Source organism: Bos javanicus, unplaced genomic scaffold, assembly GCF_032452875.1.
Source record: "Bos javanicus breed banteng unplaced genomic scaffold, ARS-OSU_banteng_1.0 tig00002723_1, whole genome shotgun sequence".
In the NCBI taxonomy this organism is placed as follows: Eukaryota; Metazoa; Chordata; class Mammalia; order Artiodactyla; family Bovidae; genus Bos; species Bos javanicus.
In genome coordinates, this window is record NW_026893594.1 from 2,819,069 (window position 1) to 2,836,521 (window position 17,453).

The window sequence follows — 17,453 nt, forward strand, 5'->3', positions numbered from 1 at the left end:
CGTGTATGACATACACCCTCATAGCTACACATGTCTACTACATGCCTCTTACAAGTGCTGGGCACTGTTCTGGGTGCTGAATACTCAGTATGTAGTAGTGGATACGTAGCACAGGATTGTTTTAATTTCTGCAAAGAAAAATAGAAGAACGAAAGACTCCGTGTGGTTCAGTTTGAGCAAGTTCACCACGTGGACGGCCCCGCATGCATGCAAATTGTGGTAAAGTACATATAACATAAATTTAACATTTTAACCAGTTGATTGAATGACTGGGTGGCTTCTGTGGAGTGAGGCTAACAGATGGCTTTGAGGTGCCATCCGCCTTTTTCCCAGAGGAACACTCCAAAGCCTCGTGGCCTTGTAGACCTTCCTTTTTTTCTTCACTTTCCCCAGTGGCTCCAGGTCTGTGTGTCGTTTAAGAATCTCTTTATCCACTTTGTTGTTAGGTTTACGTTTTGGAAAGTTTCTCAAATGTCCCTGGGTCTTGAGAAGGCAGGCTTGGATTCCAGGTTCTCTCCTGCCGCGTGCCTGCCAGGTCGAGGTGGAGGCTGAAGGCCGGTCTGAGTTGTGGTGGTCTGTGTGGTCTTGGGGTCAATGGACCCCTCTTCTCTGGAGGGGCATGGAGATCCTTTGTGTGGAGCCTGGAGAGACTTGACAGGGTCAGTCTTCACAGTCTCGCTCTCTTTTTAATTTATGTTTGCATTTAGTTTCTCCTTTAACTGTTTTCTAGGAATTTCCAACTCCCGAAGAATACACCTACAGGGAGCAGCTTTGCAAATGCAAAGAGGAAATCGCTCAGCTGAAAGCTGAGAGAAACAACACCAGGGTCAGTAGGGGGATTCTCACGTGTTGACATTTGCCCCGCGGGGGTCACCGCTGGCCTCCGTGTGCTGTCTTTAAACTTTGTCTGATTTTCAAGTCATTTTCCACATCTTCCCACTGAACAGACCAGGGTGGATCAAGTTCTGGGTTCTCATACCTTGCTTCAAATTTCTGATGAGAGCTAATGTAATTTTAGTACATATGAGGGGGGAGTTCTCTTAACTTACATTTTTGTCCATGCTACACTTTGTGTGGGATCTTAGTTCCCCAACCAGGGGTTAAAACCCATGATCCTTGAAGAAGTGTGGAGTCTTAACTACTGGGCCCCTGGGGAAGTCCACTCTAACTTTCGACTGAACTGGCAGGATTCCGACGTGCCTTAGCATGTTTCCGGCTATAGCGTGAGGCTGAGAGGAGTTATCAGCCTGGAGTTCGAGCATGAGGTTGAAGGTGTTCCTTTGGCCCTGCCCTGCAGCTGCTGCTGGAGCACCTGGAGTGCCTGGTTTCGCGATATATTCCACCCGTCGGGATGACAGCAGGCAAGCGGCAGGCGCAGTCCCCAGCCGGCATGAGGAGTGAGGTGGAGGTGCTCAGGGCGCTGAAATTGCTCTTTGAACACCACAAGGCCCTGGACGAGAAGGTACCAGCCATCCGGCCGTCCTGGATTTGTACACTTGCTGCCTTGTTAGGCGGATGATGCACATGTTTATGTAACTAGTTGACTTTTGAGCGTCTTGAATTCTTGTATATACATTTTTTTTCTGTAAGAATTCAGAGTTTTATATGGTTAAAAAGCGTTGCCTGCATACATGCTCAGTCGTGTCCGAATCTTTGCAACCCTGTGGACTGTAGCCCACCATGCTCCTCTCTTCATGGGGCTTCCCAGTCATAAATACTGGAGTGGGTGGCCATCTTCTACTCCAGGGAATCTTCCTGACCCAGGGATCGAACCTGCCCTCTCGCATTGGCAGGCGGATTCTTTACCACTGAGCCACCTGGGAAGCCCCCAGTTAAAAAGTATTAGTTGGCATGAATGTCTCAAGATTTATTATATTCTGTATATCAATTTGCAGTTAAAAACTGGGTAATAATTAATTTAGGAGAACATTTTGTTGTCTCAAACTTAGAATTTAAAGCTGTTAACAAGCAGATTCTCTTGACGTTAAGATCAATGAGAGACATTCAAGGTATTCTGTGACAGTATCCATGTATTAGGGTGAGTATACACTAAGAAGTGTACTAACGTATATACACACATCAACACACAGTGACTCGGCCCCTTTTATTTGAGTTGAGAGCGTGATTACGAGTAGCACTCGAAAGGTGTAGTTTGTTAGAAGAAGAATTAGGTGCCACACATAAAGAGGTAAGTTTGATCAGTCTTTGTGTAATTTCCGTGAAGGGTTTGTCATTTGAATCCTTTCATTTTAAAAAAGAATGAAGGCTGTAGTGGTGGGCATCAGATGTTATTTATCTTTCTGATTGAGGACCCGCCCACCAGGGTTATTTTAATGACTAGTAAACTAGACTTGTGGCTCAGAGTTGCAGGATCTCTTAAGTACCCCTTTGTCCAGTAGAAGACAAATTCTGACTCTAATCACCTGGTGGTATTCGGGATGGATAGCATCACCATGTATTTTCTTTTTATGTTGTGTTTTCAGTTTAGAGTTGAGTTTTCCAGGTGGAGTTGGGCTGTCTTTACTGATTTCTTTACTCTGATTCAATTTTTTTTGGTTTTAGCAGATGATTCTTTCAGAGGAGAATAACCAGGAAAAGATACTAACGGACAGGGTGCTTGATGTACATCATGAGCAAGAAAACATGCCAAGCGCCAATAGAAAGGCAAGTCCTTGGTCTCGCTCTCTGTCTGGTTCTCGTCTTACCATCCAGTCTGTGCGGGGCTGTTGGGACCTCTCACCGATGCACCATGTAGGTCTGAGTGGCCACGAGGGTCCTGTGAGCTCCCAGAGCGCAGAAGGCAGTTTTGACCTCACAGATTGCCCAGAAGTACTGTGTTCCCTCCCTCCCAAAACCAGGCTGTGTAAGGCTTCCTTTCCCCCTTAGAGACCCTCCGACGGCTCTCTAAGCCACAAGGAAGACGTGGTTAAGAAGATGGAGCTCCAGGAAATCATAGAGAGGCAGTTGCGGGAGCAGAGCCAGATGGAGGAGCGCCTGGCAGCCCTCTCTGCCCACGTGAAACATCTGGAGGAGGACCTGGACACGGCCAGGAAGGACCTCCTCAAGTCCAAGGACATAAACAGAAAACTCGAGCGAGACGTCCGCGAAGTGAGTGACTGCAGCTGTGTCTGTTGTCCTGAGGTGGAATGTGGGTTTCTTGTTCTCCCGGGGATCTCAGCCTTGGGATGGCTGCGTGAGTAAGAGCAGAGCACTGGAGAGACCACAACTGGCTGCCTCCCTGCCCCCGCATCGAGGTCTCTGGGGCAGAAGAGGCCTGGTCCAGGCGGTCCATTGGCAGTGGACCAACATGAGGGCAGCCCTGACGCTGTGCCGCACCCTGGGTGTGGGCTCCTCATTTCCACAAGTTCTAGGGGGCCCACTGTGTTCCTTTTTTAAAAATTCATTCATCCATTCATTCATTTATTGGCGTATAGTTGCTTTACACTGCTGTGTCAATTTCTGCTGTACAGCAAAGTGAATCAGTCATCTATCTATTTATCTATCTATCTATTTACGTATCTGTCTCTCTTAGATTTCCTGCCCATTTGCTTCACCACAGAGCACTGAGCAGACTTCCCTGTGCTGTACACTAGGTCCTCACTCGTTGACTTTATGTGTAGTATCAGTGCTGTATATATGTCAACCCGAGTCTCCCAGTTCATCCCCGCCCCCCGCCCCCCGCTACTGCCTGTCGAATGTGTTCCTGATGATGCTGAAATTTGCTTCTGATTCACTCAGGCGAGTCTGGTGACACCTGTGGAGCCTGTTCTCTCGGAGAGATGGGAGCATGCTGTGTGGGCTCTGCTGAGGCAGCTTGCCTGGCCATCTTCTCGAGTTTTCTGAGGTTCCGCTCCTTGAAGGGATGTGTGACAGTGATACCGGCGGTCAGACAAGTCGAGTGGTGTTTGCTCACCCTCAGATCCTCAGGCCCGAGCTGTGTAACCATGTGGAATCGTGATGTCTCTGGCGGTCATGTCTGCGGGTGTCCTGATTTATGAGAAACTCCCTAGCGGTCACTGTGAAAACAGAAAGTGCTGGGGACTCAGGCCTCTTCCTGTGAGCCTCGCCTCTCCTCTGTGCACAGACAGACAGCACCCACCCGGCCCACCCCTCCCCCGTGAGACCGTCTCAGAGAGAACCCCTCCAACATGTGGTACAGCAGGTGTACTTGTTTAGTAGCTTGGTGTGAGTAATTCTGTGTGAGAACTCAAAACAGAAATATTTGCACAGGTTTGCATAAGCTATTCACACTACTCTTTGGCAACAGGAGATTAGGTGGCAGAGTTTAATACGTATAGAATTCTAGAAAACGCGTTTTCAAGACCTTTCACTTTTAAAGTTAGGACTTTGCCCACATTGGTTACTTAGTGACCAGGGAGGGACCTGAAGTGGATTTTGAAGTGGCGCACAGGAGTTGCACCAGCAGCAAGTTCTGGTCCTGGTTTGAGCGTTTCATCCATGTGGTGTAACTCTGCTTTTGAAGAACTAGGCTTGAGAAGGCTGCTCCCAGTTGTGTACAATTTGACTTCTGTTTCCACTCGTTAATATTCTACTTTAATTCTGAGGAAATTGCATGAGACTTTTCCAACTTTCACTCGAGTTAACGAGCCTCAGAGCTCCCCATTGGATCTGTTGAAGGTCCCTCCTTGTTCTGGGTCAAGCCCGCCTGTATGGTATAGCAGACAGAGGTCCTGACTTCATGCCAGATACCTTCCCTCCTGGAATTCTTGCAATAACAGGGTAGTTTAGTATACTTTTCGTTTGCTGTTTGGGTTTATTATGTAGAAAAGAAGCTTGGTAAACCAAGTGGCTGGACAGAACGTTAAGACAGATGGGTGCCAATCGTGACCTTTGGGATAGGCTCATTTTTGCTCACGTCCGAGAAAACTGCCGTGTCTAGGACTTTTATTCTGAGGACGTTAACTTTATATTTGATTTGAAACTTAGGACGACATCAGTAATAAACTTGAAAATGAAATTGCAAATAAGGATTCTAGGCATCGACAGGTAATGGCTTTTATGAACTGTGTCTGACTTTTATATTAGTGAATTACTGAGGAAGGAAGGTAAAGATCTTTTCATGTGACTCCCACATTGGAAATCAAGTCCCAGTGTAAAGTTCTTATGACCCAAAAATACTGTGTTCAAAAGTGTGGATGTACATCATGGTAAATCAGCTGTACTGGAAGGAAATACATTTTTAAAAAATTGTGGGTGACTGCAACTTACATGTTTGAATTATTTGGGACTTGGTTTAACCATTTTGTGGAATTCCATTCCTGACTCTTGTTTTACTTGAAGGTGAATCTGTTGGCTTGTTAGAGTTGTTACCGAAAGAGTAGAGAGCAGCAGGGAACTTCACGGCAGCTGGCTGCCTGTTGGGAACTGGGGTCACTGTGACAAAAGGCAGGGTTAGAGCTCCGGTCTGATTAGGGTTTGTACTTCCTGTGGTGTGGTGAGCCTTACTCGCTCCTGTTCCCGAGTGGTCTCAGATAATCAGGACTTAACCAGGAAAACCAAATCTGGCTTCTCCAAAACAAAGTGAGTCAGTCTGGTATGTGCCAAAGTGTATCATTGTCCCCACCACAAAAATAAAATACTAGAAAGCCATTGAAAAGTATGATGGGGAATGCTAATTCAAAGCATCACGATATACAAAATAATGGCTGTAAAAGGCAGATCAGAAAATACTATGTACCATATGCTATTGTTTTCTGCGGGTTTTAAAGCATAGCATATTGTTTGTGTACGTACATAGAGGAATACGCACACAGAAAAAGTAAGAAAGCTGCTTAGAAACAAATGCTAACCTCTCAGGAACCTGAGCTTATAGATAGTTTAATTTTTTTCTTTTTTAAAAAAGAATCTGTCTAAATGTTCTACATTGAAAGTTTTTCAGAGTAAGAAGATCTGTTAAAAGAATAATCGTGCATTTACAAATACTAGTTGACTGGCATTTCACCAGGCATGCTCTTATCAGGTCTGTATTTCAGAGGAGATGAAAGCCATATTTTGGCTTACACGCCCGTAGCCATCTGCGGTCGGTACGGTTCTCTCTAAATGATGATTCTGGTGATGTTTTAAGAAGGGTCTGTAGTGAACCCTTCTTCCCTTAACTTGTCAATAAGAATGAATAAGATTCTACAGATCTTCTTTAATATAGAAGAACTTTCTTTTTTTTTTTAAGATGTCCTTGGGGAATGTTTAGGAAAAGCAAATACTCTGGCAGGAGGCGTTCTGCTCACTGAGACCAAGCCCAGGAACACTGAGAGAAAATATACCCTGAGGGAGCTTCCGAAACAGAATGAATCCACTAGACACGTGCATTTAGGTTTTGTCTCAGCTTACTTAAAGCCACAGTGGCTACACCTCTCGGCCTGTGTTGATCCTCTGCTCTCCCTTTGTAGACAGAGGATAAGAACCGCAGGTTGCAGGAGCGCCTGGAGCTGGTAGAGAAGCTGCAGCAGAGACTGCGGAGGGCAGAGACGCTGCCCGAGGTGGAGGCGGAGCAGGCGCAGAGGGTGGCCTCGCTCTCCAAGGTGCTGCTCTGGGTCCCTGGGGGGCGGGCACAGGGAGGGCCTGTTCCCCTGCTCTCCCACCGCGCCCCTGCCCGTGCTGCTCAGTCCACACAGGAGCACAGATGTGGGGGTCGTGCTGCCCGTCTGAGATGGGAGTGCTCCCTGAGTGTCAGGCACGCCCCACTTCTGCGTCATCCCTACGTTAATTTCCCTCCAGTTTTGTTCCGAGTTCTGTGTGTCCCTAGGACGCTTCAGCTCCGAGTCACTGCTGCTCAGAGTTCAGTCAGCCACTCAAAGCCTAGCAGGATAGAGACCTAGAAAAATCCCATTCTCGTTTAAGAGATGGCCAAAATAGCTCTGTAATGAACACAGTTTTAAGTTGTTATCCATACACTTGTTAAAGAAGTCCCAGCAGGGCACGTGCAGACCCGAGGCCCCACTCCCCACTCGCCGTCCCCAGGAGCCCGCGGGTGAGAGGCCATGTCCTTGGGATGTGGCGCTGCTGGGGGCACCGACCCCATTGCCAGCCAGCCAGCCACCCTGTCCTTCTGACGGGAAAGGTGTTGCCCTGCGCTGCCAGTGGGCACTGGCTGAACATAGAGAGTCGGGCCGGGTCTGTGCTGACTCGGCTGTCGGAAGCCTTGCCAGGAGCTCAGTGAGCGCCGAGGGGCCATCACGTCGCGGGAGGCCGCCGGTGTCCGGTGCTCACAGACCCTCCCAGAGCAGGGGCACTAACAGCCGCCAGGGGGCACCCTTCTGCCTGTGATCTTCCTCTCCAGGCTTGGTTTCTCCTCTCCCCTGGCATCTGTGCTGTCCATCCCCAGTCGGCCTTGTAGTCCGACCTTTTGTCTTCCGGAAGCTCTACCACTCAGGAGGCTAAACGGTTCGAACTTCCTTCCCAGCTTAGGAAGGTAGAACGTGTGCCTCGGGTTTGCCGCTGTCTGCTGCCCACGCGGGCTCGCCACAGGCAGTCCGAGGAGGGAGCGCAGCGGCCGTGGGTGTGGGGCCTGGGGCACGGGGAGCACGTCTCCTCTCACGAGCTGGTCACCAGCATCCTCCGTGAGCCATGTGTCACACACGAAGCCGCGCAGGCTGTGTGAGCAGGCATGCGGGTGTGCCCCCGGCGAACCCAGGGCCCGTGGTTCGCACAGAGCATGGCCCGCTTGCCGCCCCTGCGATCACAGCCCGCATGCTGTCAGGACAAGGTTGTTGTGAGTGGAGCTGACGCTGTTCTTGGCCGATAGGAGAGAGAGACACAGCAGCATCGAGGATAGGCTGCGCCAGATGGAGGCCCAACTGGAGGCAAAGAACAAGGAGCTGCAGCGGGTGCCTGTGCTGACAGGGAGGCGGCGTCTGGGCAGGAGACGTGGCTTGGGCGGGGGCCAACACTGCCTTTCTCTACCACTCCCGTCTCTGGCATCGAGTGTGTGCCTGTGTGGCCCCATCTGCTGATCCGGGCACCCACCTCCTTGGGAGCAGGGCCAGAGGTGGTCGCCCATAGGCAGTGGGTAGGAGCCAGGGCTTCCCCACATTCAAAGAGGCTGCTTGTTGCTCTGACCAGCCAGTCCGGGGAGCTGCTTGGGATACAGGTGGACCTCCCAACTGCCCCTCAGACAAACCTAGGGGTGCCAGCCCGGGGCCCATGAAACTGAAGGCATGGCACCCAGGTGTGGAGCCTGCTTGCCTCGGACGTGGCGCTGGAGTCCCACATGCCAAACCGCTGGTCCAGATACGGTGTGTGTGTAGGATGGCTGCCTCTAGACAGGAGAACCGCAGTTGCCCTGCAACAGAAGGCGCATCAGGAAAGGGTGATGGTGGAGGCTCACATCACCGAGTCCTGAGAGAGGTTTCCTGGAAAGGTTGGCCACACGGCAATACAGACCATCCAGGAAATGGAGTGGGGATCCCAGGTCCAGCCTCACGTGTCAGTACTATCCCCACCATACCTGTGTTCTTGGGCCTGGACTGCAGAGCCTCACAGGCGGACTTCCTGGGGGCAGTGGTTCTGACTCCCATCGTGAGACCCGCGGTGAGGCGCCCTCCCCGCTTAGGCAGAGAGCTCAATATCTCCCGATCAGGTGTGCACTTCTTACTTTCATAACTGCTGCTCAGAGGCTGTTGAGATCGAGATGCTGTTTATGACTAGACTAAGCCAATTCAAAGTCAACTTTTGTTTTGCTTTAAAAATCTTTGAATGCCGATGCCTTATTGTGGAAGCTGTGACAGGTTTTGTTTCCTTGGGCTCAAAAATCACTGCAGACGGTGACTGCAGCCATGAGATTAAAAAATGCTTGCTCCTTGGAAAGCTATGACAAACATAGACAGCATATTGAAAAGTAAGAGACATCACTTTGCCGACAAACCATATACTCAAACCATATATGACAAACCATATACTCAAAACTATGGTTTTTCCGGTAGCAACGTATGGGTGTGAGAGTTGGACCATAAAGAAGGCTGAGCACTGAGGAATTGATACTTTCGAATTGTGTTGCTGGAGAAGACTCTGCTTTAACAGAAAATAAACTTTTTAAATGTATTACGATGGAGAATTGCAAACATGCACAAAAGTGGATGGAGTAGTATAATAAATACCCATGACCCGTCCCGTCAATTAGTCTCAGCAATTTCTCATACAGAGCCAATCTCAAATAGATCATTCTTTTGTCTTCTCTCCATTTTTTTAAATACAGTAGGTCCTAAAACAGCTTTTTAAACCTTGAAATTGATGCTCATCTTATAAAACACAGACTTGGCAACTTTGTTATTGCATTTAAAATTTGCTTGAGGTAATTATTTCCAGTTTTTTAATATGAATTTTCATATTGGAAAAGACCCTGATGCTGGGAAAGATTGAAGTCAGGAAGAGAGTGGATGACAGAGGATGAGATGGTTGGACGGCATCACCAATTCAGTGGACATGAGTTTGAGCAGATGCTTAGCAGAAGTCGAGTTCCATTTTCCTTATGGCTAATCCACTGCTATAACACGTATAGCACTTCTGGTTTTGAACACTGAATGTGTTTGCATTATAGGTGGATTTAGAGTGTGTGGCTGTTGTGTGTGGTTCAGAATTCTGAGTAGTCCTTTCAGGGATCACCCAAAAGCTCAGACAAAGCGTGAGCCATTCACGTGGACTGTGCTGTGCATCAGAAAGATAATACGAGCCACCTACACAATCTAAAATTTCCTAAAAACCAACGGGCTACTCGACGTCCTTCTTTCACCACGAGTCTTGAAATCCTCTGTGTGATTTCCACATCGGGCTTTGCACCAGCCTGTCTCACGTGCTCAGGGGCTGCACGAGGCGAGTGACTGCCATGGCCGACAGCACAGAGCTTCCAGGTTGAGTTGAGTGACTCACAAACTTGGCCCGTTTGACTTGTTTTACCCCATGAGCAAGTGAAGTGGGCTGTAGAGGAATGAATGTGAGGAATGCAGGTGAGCTCCATGGAGACAGTTTAAAGCAGTGAGAGGAGGGAGGGCAATAGAGTGAGTCATGTCCCCCTGACCCGAAACCCCCGCCTGAAGTCTAGCTTCTCTCTACAGACTTCATCGTTGTTAATGGCTTGCCATGTTTCCTCCAGAGAAACCTTTTCTACACCTGAGATGGAACTTCCTCTTCAGTATGGTTTATAAGGGTTAACATTGTTCTGAGTGTTTCTATTTGCTAGGGACTCTTAGAGAACATTTTCTCAGAATTACAATGGTGGGAGTTGATACCTACTGATGTAACCTGTTCTGCACATTTTGGTGCAAGTCACTTTACATCCAAAAAGCAAGCGGTGCAGGCTGTGTCATTTGCTGTTTTGTAGGACCAGCTGACTCTAAACCTGGAAACCCTGAGAGCCGAAGTGGACCAGACGAGACTGCGAGGGGCTCCCTTCCACCACAGGTAGGCTGCTCCCCCGGGCAGCTCCCCTCAGCGCTGTCGAGTGTGACAAGGGCCTGTCTGGTGTGTGGACAGTATGACTGGGTGTTGCTCATGGTCGCACCTCAAGGAGCCTGTAGCTTCGTGGACAGCGAGAGGGAAGAGACAAGCATCGTTCCTTAGGGTCAAACTTGGTACCACGGAGTGGTCGTCACAGGATTGACAACACTCAAAACCACAGGCAGAGGTTTGGAAGTAGGGGGCCGACCAGTTGATATTTGGGCGTATTCATTTGAGGGGCCTGACGGACTGTGACACTGATGTTTCTGAAGAGTCGCAGAAGGTTAATGACCTGTAGTCTTTTGACTGCGGTGGGAGGAATCACCTGGCTTGTGAATGAGGAGAGCAGATTACTGAGCATCCTGATTTTTTCTTCCTCGTTGTTATAGGGGCAGTAATTCTTATTAAGTATTTAAATGTTTCTTTGGCTTCTTCACAGAAAATGGTCACAAGTGAGAGATAAACTTTAGCAAAGGTTATTAAGTGCTTACTGGTGACATTCATTCATCTGTAGGAAATGGACTACTGCTTGAATCCTGACTTAGGAGACAGTTTGGAGCCCATACGCATATTTCTGTGTTTGTGTGCTTAGGGGATCCTCACAGTCCAGAGCCCCCACCCAGCCTTCTTCTAGAGAAAAGGAGATGTCATTTGAGACAAAGGCAGAGCCAGAAACTGGTCCTGTGTCTGAAACCATGGTGGGTGGAGTTCAAGGAGAGCACGTGCCCTGCAGAACAGGACTTGGTGGCAGAGCTCCTCCAGGGTGAGGGGCTGGGGCTGTCAGAGGTGGGGAACCCCTGCTCCCGGGGTGGACGAGGTGAGTGTGAGGAGGACTGCGTAGACAGTGGAGGAAGAGGAGGTGGACACGGCCTCCTCCTCTTGGGGGTTTTTGGGTAACGACACAATTGGGGGCTTCAGATGGAGAAGCCTGGGGCCTGGTCACCAGTCCCGTGTGTGTCAGTGAGAGTGAGAGACGAGAAGAGGAAGCAGCCGCGGGGCAGGAGGAGCCGCTGTGCTCTGAAGACAGTGGGCCACAGCGGCTGGTGCGAGGGAGGGGTGTCTCCAGGAGGCAGCTCTGGAGGGGTCACAGCAGTGACTTAGCAGCACAGGTGGGGCCTCAGAGTGGGGCTTGTGGGCAGTGTGGGCTGGGTGGGGGGCACTGTGCTGCCTCAGGAGGGAGGGAGTGGGGACTGAAAACTGGCTCACAGGCAGGGCAGGCATGGCGTATTTGGTGGGACCTCCCAGAGGAATTGGTCACCTTGTCTCTGAGACCTTCTCCCGGAGGAAAGAGCTTCGGGTGAGGAGGGGGAGAGAGATGGAGGCTGCACCCCGTGAGGGGACTGGGAGGTGATGGTTGGGGGTGGACCCAACCCGGAGGCCTCTGGCCCTCAGAGGACCCTCGAAGGTCCCCAGTCCACAGCGGGACTGTGTCGTACCCCCCACTCAGTTCCCAAGTGTGCTCTAGCCCGAGGCCCTTGGGTGGAAGTGGAGCAGAGAAGGGAACAGTTCTGTCAGGAGGGAGGGGAGATGGGAGGGAAGACAGGTGTGGCTCCAGGAGATTCCAGACTTCCATCTCCTGTGCAGCACAGTGTTCGCAAAACCGTCGAGCAGAGCAGCGTGTGACCCCGAGCAGGCTGAGCTGGTGGTTGGCCCTGGCCACTCTGCAGACGTATGGGGTGTCCTGTCCTCGGAGGAAGGCCCTGTCTCCTGGGTTTAGGGAATCCTGCACATGGAGGCACCACCCTCGTCCCAGAGACAAGACTGAGCAGAGCCCGGGCGGTCCTGCAGTGCAGGCGGCTCACAGTCAAGGCGGGGCTGCCCTGCCTCCCAGCAGGCCCCTGCTGAGTGAGCTCCTGGCACCTGCAGCCCCAGGCCTTAGTGCTCAGGGCCTGAGCATCTGTGCTGGGCCTTGTTCAGCCCAGAGTCCAGTGACACGCTCACCTCTGCTTTAATGGGAGACACCAGTGGTGCTCAGCTCCGAGCTGTGGGTCCGAGACTTTTCTGCTGCGGGTTGTCTGAGGCACCTTTAAAAACACTGAGAGCGGTGCAGACAGTGTTCCAGGCAGACCGGTGATTGTGATCCACAGACTTCCCGTGGGAGAGGGAGGTCAGAGCAGGTGTGGGCCAAAGGGGAGGTGGGGTGCCAAGGGGAAGGCAGAGCAGGTGCAGGCCCTGCCCTGGGACCTGAGAGCGGGCTCCAGGGGGACCCTGGACGCCCCAACCCCAGACAGCCGATCCTGTCCTAGTCAGCTCCACACCCTCGCGTCAGCACTGCCTTCCCCACATACGGGAGTTTTCCAGCTGCTGGGGATGAGCCCTGAGTGTCTGCGGAGCAGCGGGCGGCCTGTTGCTATTGGAGCCAGGAGGGCAGTGCCCTCCCGGGGGCCCTTTTGCTGTGAAATTGCCGATCTTCCAAATGGACAGGCTCTGGCTCGTCTGACAGAGTGAGCTCTCTTTTCTTCTAACAGCACTCTTCTTCCCCGTGTGTTTCAGCCGACCCCACTTGGGCAGCGCCCCGGACCTCAGGTTCCCTGTGGCGGACCGGCCGGCAGACTCCTTGGGCAACGGGGCGGTGCTGCGGTGCCCCCAGAAAGGCCGGCTGGCAGCGCTGCACGATGAGCCATCTGAGGCAAGGACCCCGCCGCCCCCTTCCCGTCCCTGGTGGGCACCTTGTGAGGCACCTGCCCCCTCACACCGTGGTCCTGAGGTGGGTTTGGAACAAAGCGCTGATAGATTGCTTTACGTCTCCCCATTTTCCTTTTTCTGGCTAAGAGTTTACTTTGAAGGCATGCTTTTTTTCCTTAACCAATTTTGATTATTTGTGGCCTACTGTGAGGCCCAGCATGGTACTAATTAGCACAGTTTTGAAATCGTCCTACGAGTAAATGGATACACATATCCATCAGCTTATAGTGAGAAGAATTCTCATTGGGAGTTTAAGTGCCTTTATGTTTTCGCCTCATTCATGCCGTGTATTTGTTCATACATGTCTGTGTTTTGAGCTTCCACATTCAGTGAGCAGTTAGTTTGGGCCAGACATGGTCAGAAGTAGGACCCCAGCAGTGAATTAAAAACCGTGTGTGTCCTTTATCCACTGCTACGTAACGAATCATTGCAAAGCTTAGTGACTTCCCAGGGAGCAGCTCACAGTCCCCAGTGCCTGTACATTGTAGCAGGCGGGCCTGGTTCAGGGCCTCCTGAGGGCAAGGGAAGGCCCCCCAGGGCTGGATGGCAGGCTTTCAGACTCACCTGGCTGCTGGGGACAGGCCGAGGTCCCTGCCATGTGGCTTTCCCATGGCCTGGCTTTCCTCGGAACACCCTCTGAGAGCGAGAGTGTGGGGTTTAGCCCGGGGACTTTCACACCCTGGTCTCAAGGCCGCACACCTTCACTTCTGTTTGCGAGAGTGAGCTGCGAAGTCCTGCCTCGCTCAGGGGCTGAGCAGGAGTTGCCCCTTCTGCCTCTTGAAGGGAGGAGGATGGAAGAATTTGTGGACCCCTTTTTAAACCCGCGCAGCCTGCTGAACAGTAATGAGCAGGGAAAGGAGACCAGAGTGCCTGAGTTGTCCAAGGAGGAGGGGATGATCGTGTGTAAACAGGGTGGCCAGTGAGGTGACACCAGGAGGGTGACCTTGAACCAGAGACCCAGAGGCAGGAAGAGAAGTAGCCACTCGGAGATAGAAAAAGGGTCATGTCAACCAGCGGGGACAAGGGAGAGAGCAGGCCACATCAGGGAGGAGCCTGGGCTCAGGCCTGAGCAACTCGAGGCCAGAGCCTGTTTCCTGAGGTGAGGAGGGCTGCCGGGGCGGGGAGCTAAGAGCCGGGCCTCAGCCCTGTTGAGGTGGACGAGCCCATTGGGTGTCCTGGGGACGTGTCAGGAGAACAGCTGAGTGTTCCGGCCTGCATCCAGGAGAGAACTCATTCAGCTCAGGGTGGACTTGTGGTCGTGGGCATACAGATGGCATTTAAAGGCACGAGCACAGTAAAGTCACCAGGCGGGTGCCGGTGGAGAGAGATGGGGTGCAAGGGTAGGGCTGTGGGGCATCCTGCATTCGAAGGTTGAGAAGGGGCGCAAGGGACTGAGGAATAACCACAGGGAGGGCAGGGCCTGGAGCCCAGGGAGAGACATGCTGGGGGCAGGGGGTGGCGTGGGGGAGGGCAAGGAAAGGAAGGGGCTTGGTAACTCGGGTTCCTCGAGTCCCCGGGGAATTGCCCTGCAGGGCGGGGCTCACCGCCTGCTGGCAGAGAAGTGGAGACCTGGCAGGGAGGGGGACCGTAGAGGCCACTCCCAAGGAGCTTTCAGAGACCCGCAGTGGGCGCTGCAGGGAGCCCTGGAGGAGGAATCTGCTGGTTCCCCTTGTGCGATTGGAAGGCGAGAGAAGGGAGAGGACATGCCGACCGGGCTGATGGGGGTGAACCCGTAGGCAGCTGGTTCGCTGGAGCAGAGGAGGAATGATGGCAGGCGGTCCCGGAGCCAGCGAATGGGGTAGCCGAGCCCTGGGGCGGGGTTGTGATGAAGACAGGAGGCTAGGGCACTGGACACAGGGGCAGGGAGCCAGCAAGCCAGCACCTCGAGGCTGCCCCTCAGGTCCTTTGAGGTCCTGTCTGGGAAAGAAGGCAGGACCTGGGCGACAGTGTGGCAGGGGGGACGTTTTCCGAGAGAAGGGTGTGAGGTGTGAGAGCGGGAGGGCGGCACGGGGCCCCGCTGGCACTATCCCATGTGTCTCTGATGACAGAGCCACCCTTGCAGTGCGAGGAGCCATCCCCCAGAACAGCCCGAGGGCCTGTGTCCCGAGAGGAGAGCCGCGGAGGGGCTGGCCCTCCCGTCTCCTGGCTGCCCCTGCTTGCGCCTCTCTGTGGGTGTTCAGATCAGCCTGGGAAACGGAGGACTGGGAGCCTGCGAGGACGGCACACTCTGGTGAACTGGTACCAGTGATGACCGCTGATAGGGACCCAGCGGCTGCCGAGCTGAAGGGTTCTTTTTTCTTATTTTCCTCCAGCCTGGCTGATGGAGGCATGGATGTATTTTTGTAATTTTCAGTTTCTGTCTCTGACTCCATCAGCCCACCCTTGTGAATAACCTCATAGGATTGCCTGCCGTCCACGCTGAGACCTGAGTGTCACCAGGCCATCTAGGAACTGGATTCTTCCCCTGCCTGTTTCTTGAGTCCTGTTCGCTTAAGAGATGGCAGTGTCTCATGAGCATGGCCCATTTATCCAGAGTCAGGGCTTCCATGTAAAATTGGGTACAGTTCCTGATAGACTTGAGCTGCCCTGAATGTCGCTGATGAGACGTGGTCCTCTCGTGCCCAGGTGCAGACCCCAAAGGAGCAGGACTGGGAGCGCACGCAGCAAGCCAGCATGCTGGCCGACGTGGCCCAGGCGTTTGAGAGTGACGAGGGCATGTCTGACGACGAGGGCGACAGGGTCGCCCTCTTCAGCTCTACCACTCAGCTGTCGCCCGGCAGGCAGGCTGATGCCAAGACTCTGACCGTGATGATGCAGGAGCAGCTGGACGCCATCAACGAAGAGATCCGGTGGGTGATCCTGAACTCAGCTCCCCAGAAACTCGGTTTCTCTGAGGAGCTGTCTTCTCCTAGGGACGTCTGAGTGTTCCATAGTAAGAAACCTGACCTCAGGTCTGCTTCAAGAATTTTCAGTTTTGAGATGGCCCTTGATTACAGAGCTCGGTCAGCCAGGGCATTCTGTCCGTGGTGTGGTGTCAGCACTCTGTGGGGGCAGGGGGCGGGCGTTGTGGGGTGTCCCCCCTCAGCTCTGAGCCCCAAGGTGAGTGAGGTACCGAGGCGGTGTCCCCTGTGGCCCTTGGACCCTCCTGTGTCCCTCAGAGCCCCCCATGTTCTGGTGAAAAGCCACCTGGTGAAAGCTGGGGTTTTGCGCTTGGCAAATTCCCACTCAGATCTGCATTTTCCTTTTTAACTTAATGCAGTGTGAAGATTGGCTTGTTGTAAGACAGTGGTCCAAGGACGTGTGTTTGAGTTTTTCTCATCTCATCAGTATATTTAAGATGTTTTCTTTAGACACCGTCTTGGCAGTTATAACAATTTTCAAAGCAGGATAGAATCCAAAGGCCTGCCTCGTGGTGAGCGGGGAGCCTTGGGTCTGGGTGCAGCCAGGTGGCTGGGGGCCCCGAGGCCTGCCTGGTGCCACACCCACACAGCTATGCCCGTGTCCCGAGTCCATGTTCAGAGTGGCCGCAGGCCGGTGACCCTGCACAGGACCAGGCAGAGCTGCTGCTCAGACTGTTCTCATCACGTCACCCCAGGCCGAGGTGCCCGTTCCTGTCGGCCAAGCGGGATGCTCCGGGGGAAAGGCAGGGGGTGAACGGGAAAACCAGCAAACACAGGTGGTGTCGCCTGCCCATTTGACGCCAAGACAGACAGCTTTGTGGGCCGTGTTTGAGCACAGACGAGCTCAGAAAGATGATCTTTCCGCATCCCTGCAGGAAGTATGAAACGGTTATATATTAATATTTTTATTTTTACAGCAAGTTGTCGGGTAAATGTGATTTTTCCTTATGCGACAAGTTGACTTGATGTAAATGGTCAATTCTGTCCATCAACTTGTTATCAACAGTGAAAAACTTTCCAGATGTATGAGTAGAAGTGAAGCTGGAGAGTTTACTGTCTGTAAGAATCTTGTATTTTAATTTGAAAGTCATTTTATTTGCATAATCGTGTATTTAAACTGCTATATAAAAACATCCACCACACATTAGGGGAGAAGAGCAGAAACTGTGAATTCTAGGTTAATGCAGCACATTGACATGAATCCAGGAACTCACACAAAGCTGGTGGAGAACCTCATCAAGTGACGCGTTTGTATATATACAACCTTAAAAAAAAAAAATAAAAGATCAACTCAGCACTTCATCTGGTCTGGAGACTTGTGTTTAGAAACTGCAGCTTGTTTGTGAATTGCTGTTTTGATTATACAGAGTTCCTGATTCCCAGTGGAAAAGACTTGAGGCACTGACGTGCATCTCTGCC

At 51.9% G+C, this 17,453-nt stretch overlaps 1 protein-coding gene across 1 annotated transcript in view; it reads left to right on the top strand.

Moving 5' to 3' along the window:
• LOC133243911 (liprin-alpha-1-like) overlaps nt 1-17,453 on the top strand; it is a 28,452-nt gene that overhangs the window by 776 nt on the left and 10,223 nt on the right. The window contains 8 exon segments of the mRNA XM_061410628.1: nt 731-826; nt 1,298-1,462; nt 2,563-2,664; nt 2,887-3,108; nt 6,408-6,539; nt 10,334-10,413; nt 12,943-13,078; nt 15,760-15,983. Coding sequence (XP_061266612.1) covers nt 731-826; nt 1,298-1,462; nt 2,563-2,664; nt 2,887-3,108; nt 6,408-6,539; nt 10,334-10,413; nt 12,943-13,078; nt 15,760-15,983 — 1,157 coding nt within the window.